The sequence below is a fragment of the Crocodylus porosus genome, unplaced genomic scaffold, assembly GCF_001723895.1.
Source record: "Crocodylus porosus isolate Cpor-Errol unplaced genomic scaffold, CroPor_comp1, whole genome shotgun sequence".
Classification (NCBI taxonomy): Eukaryota; Metazoa; Chordata; order Crocodylia; family Crocodylidae; genus Crocodylus; species Crocodylus porosus.
The window spans coordinates 9,482,414-9,491,571 of record NW_017728915.1 but is presented as its reverse complement, the minus strand read 5'-3'; the positions used below and the strand labels follow the sequence as shown (position 1 = coordinate 9,491,571).

The 9,158-nt window shown below is 41.6% G+C and overlaps 1 protein-coding gene across 6 annotated transcripts in view; it reads left to right on the top strand.

Moving 5' to 3' along the window:
* DUS2 (dihydrouridine synthase 2) overlaps window positions 1-9,158 on the top strand; it is a 67,911-nt gene that overhangs the window by 40,533 nt on the left and 18,220 nt on the right. For all 6 annotated transcript variants that reach the window (XR_002101214.1, XM_019535687.1, XM_019535689.1 and 3 more), the window contains 2 exons: window positions 3,088-3,153; window positions 4,218-4,288. Coding sequence is in view for 5 of the 6 variants with exons in the window: in XM_019535687.1 (XP_019391232.1) it covers window positions 3,088-3,153; window positions 4,218-4,288 (137 nt within the window). In the remaining variant the exon portion in view is untranslated. The remainder of the gene's footprint in view (window positions 1-3,087; window positions 3,154-4,217; window positions 4,289-9,158) is intronic.

Here is a 9,158-nt window from a genome sequence, read left to right as displayed (position 1 = left end):
GGGGGTGTCTGGGGGGCTTCGGGGGAGCGGGGGCACAGCGGGCTTCACCCATGCGTCTCTCACCACTGCGGAGCCTAACTGATACCACAAGAAAATAGAGATCTTAAATAAAGCAATAAAAAAATACAAATTTCTCTGCTTCATTTTGCTAACAACTCTTGATTATCAGTCTTTTTAAGGATTCCAGGGTCCATCCTTTCCTATACATGGCTTTTCTTTAGAGTTACAGAGTATAAGATCTCATTTCTCCCAATAGAAAAGCCTTTTGTCCTGAAATCCTACAGACATACTAGCTCACTATCCTGCTTCTCATTTGTCCCAGCTTTGGATTCAGGTGAGGCAAGACATCCTCAAATGAGATGTCTGTTTATAAAGCCACAGAGTCTGCTTTTTCTTTGCCTTTTGCAGTTGAAGCCCATCTGCTTCCTATAATATAACTGAGAGAGCTTTCTTTTGTGATCTCTAGTCCCTTTTGTGATGTAATTCCCGGGATAGCTTCACTAGTTAATCCATTGCCTAGTAGTGTCACCCATACTTGAAAACTGGCTTGTCTTGGACACCGGTTACCACCTTTTGCAAGAGTGCCCTGTTAGAATGAACTATTATCAGAGTTCAGTGGCTTTGCACTGGTAACTCTGTGGAAAAAGCCATGCAGTATCCCACTGGGTTTGCATGTTTAGACATACCCATTTCTGAAGCCAGTGGCGTACAGAGGAATAATGAGATCAGCTTAACATCTATTTCCTTTTGACACCCTGTCTGAATGACAAAGTATCATTTTCAGCTGGAGCAGCTCTGACAACAAACCTCAAACTCATGCCTCTGGATTTATAATGAGATGCTTTGACAGCTCTGCCACTGCTCCCTTAAGTAAGCTAAAAACAAAGTTATTCCCTGAATAGAAGTGAGTCCTATCTCACTGTATCCAGGACTTCTATGAGGTTTATGGAATCCTATTTGTTTTGTTAGGGGCAACCTGACAGCTTGTAAATGGGTAGAGTGAATAATCTTAATTACATGCTTTGTAGCCACTGCAAAACATTTAAATCAGTTACTCAAATGAAGTAATTTGCATAGCTCTCTAATCACTTTAACTTTAAGAATTGTAAATTCCAGCATTTTGCTCTGATTATTAAAGTTAACTTATGCCTTTTTCCCAAAAATATATAGTTTACACTATCTATTGTCTAACCAGAGAAGCTGTTAATATGTTAAGCTACAACAGCATTTCAATATAGAATCATAGAAAGAAGGACTGGAAGGGACCTGTAAGATTATCAAGTCTGGTCCTTTGCCATGGGCAGGAGGTCATTGGGCTCAAACGTATCTGTAGGTGGCTATCAAGTCACCTCTCAGCCTTCTTTTGCTCAGGCTGAACAAACCTAGATCCCAAAGTCTCTCTTCATAGGGCCTGTCCCCCAGGCCCTTGATCGTGTGGGTGGCCCTTCTCTGCACCCTTTCAAGTTTGTCCACATCCTTCTTAAAGTGCGGTGCCCAGAATAGGACACAGTACTCCAGCTGTGGCCTCACCAGTGCCAAATAGATGGGGAAGAGCACCTCTCTGGATCTGTTGGTGACACACCTGCTGATGCACACCAGAGTTCCATTTGCCCTGTTGGTGACTTTATCACACTGACTCATATTCATCCTCTGGTCATTTGACACCCCCAGATCCCTTTTGGGTGCAGTGCCAGCCAGTGGACTGCCACCCATTGTATAGATATGGTGAGGATTCTTCCTTCCCAGATGAAGGACCTGGCATTTGTCCTTGCTGAACTTCATATGGTTTTGTTCAGCCCATAGGATCAGCCTGTCAGGGTCTTCCCAAATACTTGACCAATGTACCCACTTGTCTCCACACCTTGGTATCATCTGCAGACTTAATCATTACACTTTTCACTCCCTCATCTAGGTCATTAATAAAGATGTTAAAGAGCAGAGGCCCAAGCACTGACCCGTAGGGTACACCACTGGAGATGACCTTCCAGGATGAGGCCACCCTATCAATAATGACTTGTTGGGATTGGCCGCGAAGCCAGTTCCCAACCCACCTCACTGTAGCCTGGTCCAGGCCAGTACTCTCCGACTTAACTGAGAGGATTTCATGGAAAATAGGCCTTACTGAAAGGCCTTGCTGAAATCTAGGTAGATGACATCTGCCTCCTGTCCCATGTCCAGCTGGTCAGTTACCTGGTCATAAAAGGACACTAGGTTTGTTAGGCATGACCTCTCCTCAACAAAGCTATGCCAGTTGCTTTTCAGTACCCTACCAGATGTGAGCTTGTGACTGATGGCCTCCTTGACAATTTTTTTCAAAGATCTTCCCCAGGACTGAAGTCAGACTGACCGGTCCATAGTTGGCAGGGTCATTATATCCAGTTGGTCTCATCACAAGAAAAAAATTATATATAATACCTTGGCAGTACTTTGGCAAACTTAATTTCCCTAACAATGCTGTAGAAGTAGTGGTAAGCTGCCACTTGTTTACATTGTGTTGTTTCTTTTTAACACTCTGTTGCTGCTTCCTTGCTTGAGTTGAGATGTGTGTGCTTTAAAATTGACAGAGATTAGTAAAATCTGTTACTACTTTGATTCAGAGAAATTTAAATCCCTTTTTATCCATAATTTCACTGAACAAAGAAGAAACCTTTAAGGACTTGGATAGATGAAAAAATCAGCCTTTCATTGGGCAGAACTTCTGTTGGATAGCTTTGGCAGCATCTTGCAGCATTTAAATGTGCTGGCTAGTAATACATATCCAGCAAGATTGTAGTTTTTGCTTGATGTCTGTATTGCCTTTGTCTTTACGTGAGGCATTCCCAGAACATCTTTAAATTTAACAGTTTAACTCCTCCTTCAATTCAGCTCATTTCCTGAGCTCAAACACCCTTGTCACATACAAGTTTTTCCAGTACTCAAAATAGTCATTCTAAAGTTTAATGATTCTGATTTTATAAACTTAAACACGTCCTCAAGAAGGACATCTGGTTATTCTTTTTGAGTGGTGTTCAAATTTCTGAGCATGTTCAAGATAATAAGATTTACATATGCTTTTTGTGACCTTGTTCACCACCCCCCTTTGCTTAGATACTGAGGACCCTTGTTAAAGGAATTAGTAAACCGGTGACCTGCAAAATCCGAATTTTGCCCTTGGTAAGACCATTTTATTATATTTTGAAAGTTGTATTTTATTATTATTTAGAAATGTTTTATTTCATACAGGATTTAAAATTGGTTAAAATACTTTACGTTGTAGTGTGAGTAATGGTGAATCCAAGTCCGTAGCTTACAGGCAGCATATTACTCATGAGAACCACCCTCTCTTCCCTTCCTCCACTCCTACCAAACTCCACAACATTGCTCTTAGCACCAGGGGAAAAAGTTGAAATTGAATTCAGTACCCTATTTTAAAATAGGGGAAATACCACCTTTGGTTCAATGTTCTTGTTTACAAGTGGCAATGTTCCCAATGAACTTATGTACGCTGCACAGGTGAATGTAAAGAAACATGTTTAAATCAAAGTAACCATCCACATGTGGCATTTTGGATGTTGAATTCCATGTATGGAAAAACAAAACAAAAGTGGTATTTCATTTTTCAGAAGTCTGATTTTTTTTTTTTAAAATTAGAAGTGAAAACCAAAGCCTCAGAGTTTGATTCTCTAAACTTTGAGGTTACTGGAATTCAAAATTTTGATTCATGCTATCTCTACAATACCAGTTTCACTGTTGAAATCAACCGCAGCAAAATAAATTTCTCCTATATTTTGGATACGTTACATTATCTGAATCATAATCTATACCATCAGATAGGTCCTTCTCCTGGGAATTGAATGAACTGTCACTTTTCACTAAGACCTTGTACAGTTCTAAAGATGGTGAAACAATAATAACCATTTTTCAAAAATTGTTTGTTTTTTTCAGTCAAGTTATTTGGAGCCAAATTATTCAGCTATTATTACTAATAATTTGAAATAGATTACTCTTCCATCAGCGCAGTTGTTCATGGAGTACTGCTTAGTGTTAGGATTACAGAATGGAGCTGTATCAAAGGTATTACAGTGAAGCATTCTCTAATTCTATATTGACTAGGTGATAAGATAGTGAGGGCCCTTTTTGTTTTAGATTTCAGCACTATTTATGTGAGAGAACTATATTAATGAGGCCATGATGAACCTCCAAATTGAACTAATGTGTTTTCTATCACTTTTTCCCAGCTTGAAGACACAGTAAGCCTTGCAAAAAGGATAGAAAAGACTGGTGTTGCTGCCATTGCAGTGCATGGAAGGTAAATGTGTTTCAGTGAAGAAAGACACTTTTAATATTACTTATTAGGAAGTAGAACTCAATAAGGTACAGCCAGTAGTCAATCTGCTGCTAGCATGTGCTTCTGACTGCAGTAAGAGGTATTAGATAATCAGTACTTTAGACATCAGGTTACCAATTCAGGAGCCTAAATGTGTGGTTGTAAGACTTTTACCTCATGCCACTATGTTTCTATAATTTTAGTTTCGTAGACAAAATAAGACCAGTTGCTAACAGTAAGCAATTTACTGGTTACTGGTGTTTTTAATCTGAAGTACTAGCTGTATATAGCTGTAACCCCAGACAATTTATATAAGGAATTACAATAGCAGTGTGGAAGGAATCAAACTTCGCGTTGTGGTTGAATCAGAACTGACAGAGCCAGCTTTTCTTTATTTAGAGCTATACTGTGATCACAGGGAGGATTTCATACAGCAAGGGGAATCGCCCACTTGTCTGTTTCAAAGAAATCCTCCCCCTCTCTAAGTTTTCAAGCATTTTTATACTTAAGACAGATAAAGAGAAAAAAAATACAACTTTGGAGAAACTAAAACAAGTTTACTTAATTGTACAGGGTAATAAGACATGCAGGACTTTTTTTTTTTTATCTCAAAACATAACTGAAATAAGCAGTATCAGCTCTTCTGGTCTCTGTCTGTTTTTCTAGTCAGGTAGGCCAGAAGCCAACTAAATTCACTCCTACATTTCCTAATTTTTTTTTTCTTTCAACAAGTTAGATATTTATAGCCATTAGCCTTTCAACTTCTAGTTTTTCTTTCTCTTTACTTTCTGCTATTTCAACATACAAATTATATACTTCGTTTCTGGTTGATGGGCTATTCCGCATTTGCTTGGCAGCACAACTTAAGCAACGTTGTACTATCATAAACACCAGGCATACGCCAATAAAAACAACAAACAATATCAATAAATTATGAATGACAGAAGAGCCTAAGGAACTGAAAATAGAGCTAAACCAAGAACTCAAATTCTAACTATCTGACTCATGTAATTTAGCTACTTGTTTTCAAATATGTTTACTTAAATCCTGGATTTCTTCTGAATTACCGGGAATGTAAGTACAACATTGTTTACCTATTAAAGCACAGACTTCTCCTTTGCTGGCTAGTATATAATCTAATGCAAGTCGGTTTTGCAATGTCATTTGCCTTATTTCCTTCATTTCTGTATTTATTTTATCAAAACTATTTGCAATAGCATTAGCAATCTTTTCCAGAGATGCTGCAACTTTCTTTATCTCAGACATAGCTGAGCCTGCGCCATAGGTGGGGAACATTATACCCCAAAACCTTTGATTTTCTGTAATTTCGTGAACATTGCGAATTCTTCCTTTAGGTAAGTGAGATTTAATAGTAAAGGCAGGATATGCTGTGGAGACATAGCACGTTCCTCTCCAACCGGAGGGAAGATTTTTATAGACCATATCTCCACGCGCAAAATAGTGACCGGCTAGTGCAGTATATCTACTTGTATTACAGCGCGGGGACACCATCCATTGTGAATAATAGCCTGAAAATTGACCTGCAAGGGAGTAGTTAGATATCCAGGAACCATTAGAAAACCAAGCACTATTTATCTTAAATTCTACCTCGCACTTACTGACTCCAACTACACCACGAGATCTATTTCAGGTCCAGCAGAACTTTCCAGGGGTGGCATAAGCTGTGAATGAAAAGCCTTAACACACTGCATTAGTGCCTTACAATAGTCCAGAATGGTATCATCAAGTGAATGTATACCGCAAATGCGGGAGGCAACAGGTGGTGAGGCGGGGAGCCTCGTGGGTCTTTCCATTAGAATTTCATGTGGGCTACGCCCAGTCTTTTGGTTGGCAGTAGACCTCATACTCATAAGAGCTATGGGAAGTGCATCTGGCCATTTCAGGTGAGTATCAGCACAAATTTTGGCCAGTTTATTTTTCAGAATGCCATTTTGGTGTTCCGCTTGGCCCGAGGCCTGTGGATGGTATGGGCAATGAAAGTTCTGTTGGATCTGCAGGACTTTGCAGATTTCTTTCATTATCTGTCCAGTAAAATGAGTTCCTCTATTAGAGTTTAGGGATAAAGGAATACTAGAATAAAGTCACTGAGCAACTTTTTGCTTACAGTGATGGTGTCAGCTTTAGCACGTGGGTAGGCTTCTACCCATCCAGAAAACATACGTACAATAACAAGAACATATTCATAAGAACAACATTTCTACATTTGAATAAAATCGAATTGTCAATTTACAAATGGTCCCCAAGATGGGGGATGTGCCGCCTTCTTTGTTTTTACAGGCTTTCCCACATTATGGGCTTGGCAAATAGGACAGGTGTGGCAGTACTGTTGAGCCACAGATGGAAAAGTTGGAGCAAACCAATCAAGCTTAACAGCTTCTAATGTCCCCCCTTTGCTCACGTGTGCCACGCCATGGTGTATGTGAGCAAAATGAGGAAGAAGGACCACTGGGGCCACCAGGCAGCCGTCCGGGGAGCACCACAAATGGTCAGGGTGTATCAAAGGTATTATAGACCCAGCCAGTCTCCATGTATTTTTCTCTGGTTCTGGAGCCTGATTTTGGAGGAGGGCAATGTTGTGAAGACTTGCCAGTGGAGAGTGTTCAGTTGGAACAGACAAAAACACAGGCGTGAGGAGTGGAACTAACCGCAGGTTTGGCAGTGAAATCTGCCAGAGCATCCCTGCGTGTAACATCATCATAAGGTTTCTGGTGAGCTTGGCATTTAATAATAGCAACAGCAGAATGTAAAGCATTCAACAAGGCATTTATGTATGGACAATTACTAATTTTGGCACCTCCTGAAGTGAGGAAGCCTCTCTGTTTCTAAATCATAGAATCATAGAAGTAGGGTCGGAAGGGACCTTGTAGATCTTCAAACCCAATCCCCCACCTGGGCAGGAGAAAAAGACTGGACTCAAATGAGTCCAGCTAGGTAGTCATCAAGCCTCTCTTCTTAAAGATCCCCAGGATAGGAGCCAGCACCACTTCCCTAGGAAGTTGGTTCCAGCTCCTAGCTACCCTAACTGGGAAGTAGTTGTTGCGGATGTCTAATCTAAATCTACTCTCTAATAACTTGTGTCCATTGTTCCTTGACATGCCAGGGGGCGCTAGGGGAAACAGCGTCTCCCCTAAACCCTTCTGGTCCCCCCTAGTGAGTTTATAGACAGTCACCATGTCCCCCCTCAGCCTTCTCTTGTGAAGGCTGAACAAGTTTAGGTCCCGCAGTCTTTCAATGTAGGGTCTGCCCTGTAATCCCTGGATCATGCGTGTGGCCCTCTGCTGGACCCTTTCAATGTTGTCCACATCCTTCCTGAAATGGGGTGCACAGAACTGGATGCAGTACTCCAGCTGTGGCCTGACCAGTGTCGCATAGAGGGGGAGGATAACCTCCTTGGCGCTACTTGAGATGCACTTGTGGATGCACGACAAGGTGCCAACCGGGACCTCGCATTGTCGGCCCATGTTCATCTTGGAGTCATTAATGACTCCAAGATCCCTTTCTGCCTCCGTGCTCTCAAGAAGGGAGTTTCCCATTCTATAAGTGTGCTGCTGGTTTCTACTGCCTAAGTGCAGCACCCTGCACTTGTCAGTATTGAAACGCGTCTTATTTATGTCAGCCCACTCCTGTAACCTATCCAGGTCTTGTTGCAGTCTTTCCCTCCCTACTAGCGTGCTCACCTCACCCCAATTTTTGGTATCATCAGCGAATTTAAACAGGTTGCATTTCACCCCGTCATCCAAATCGCTGATGAAGAAATTGAACAGCACAGGCCCCAGGACCGAGCCCTGGGGGACTCTGCTGCCCACTTCCCCCCAGGGTAAAGTTGACCATAATCGTGTGCAATACTAAAAGCATAGCGAGAATCAGTATAAATATTAACAGAGGCACCAGAGGCTAGGGTGCAAGCCCTGGTGAGGGCCACAAGCTCGGCAGCTTGAGCTAAATACACATTAGGTAAGTGATGGCTTTCTATGACATCATATTGAGAACATACTGCATATCCTGCAGCAAGGGAACCTTTTGAGTTTCTTTGACATGATCCATCAACATAGAATACTAGATCTGGGTTTTGCAAGGAGTTGTCCTTTAGATAGATCAGTGCGGGGCATTGCTAGGTGAGCAGTAACAAAAATACAATCATGGGGTTCACCAGTTGAAGGGGTAGGCAACAGGGAATCAGGATTTAAAACAGGGCATTTAGTTAGGGTGACATTTCCAGCAGAGAGAAGCAAGATTTTATTCTTAGTTAATCTAGCATTTGAAAGGTGTTGGGTTTTTGTTTTTAGTAAAAGGACTGCTACAGCATGTGGGACAGCAAGTCAGGGGAGAACCTAATACAAGGGTGGAGGGAAGTTCAACAGTGATGGCGGCTGCAGCTACAGCACGGAGACATGGGGGAAATCCAGCTGCAACTGGGTCAAGAGCAGAGCTATAATAAGCAATGGGACGGTGCTTGTCTCCATGTGTCTGAGTAAGTACTGCAAGTGCAAATCCATCCTTTTCATGACAAAAAAGAATAAAAGGTTTAGTACAATTGGGAGGACCTTGCGACAGAGCTTGTTTTATAGAGGCAAAAGCGGCTTCAGTCTCTGAAGTCCAGGGTAAAGGCTTAGCTGGGTTTAATCTGATTTTTTCAGGCTGGGCAGTATGGATTTGTCCTACTTCATTAGCATGCTGGGACCAGAGAAACGGAGGGACAGCTTTTATGATTTCTTCTTGCAACACAGAAAGATCAGGGAACTCAGGCTCAGGAGGTGAGCTAGCTAAAGCAGCAAGTACTGCTATTTCATTATCACAGGGGACATCTAAATAAACACCATTAAGAGGGCAA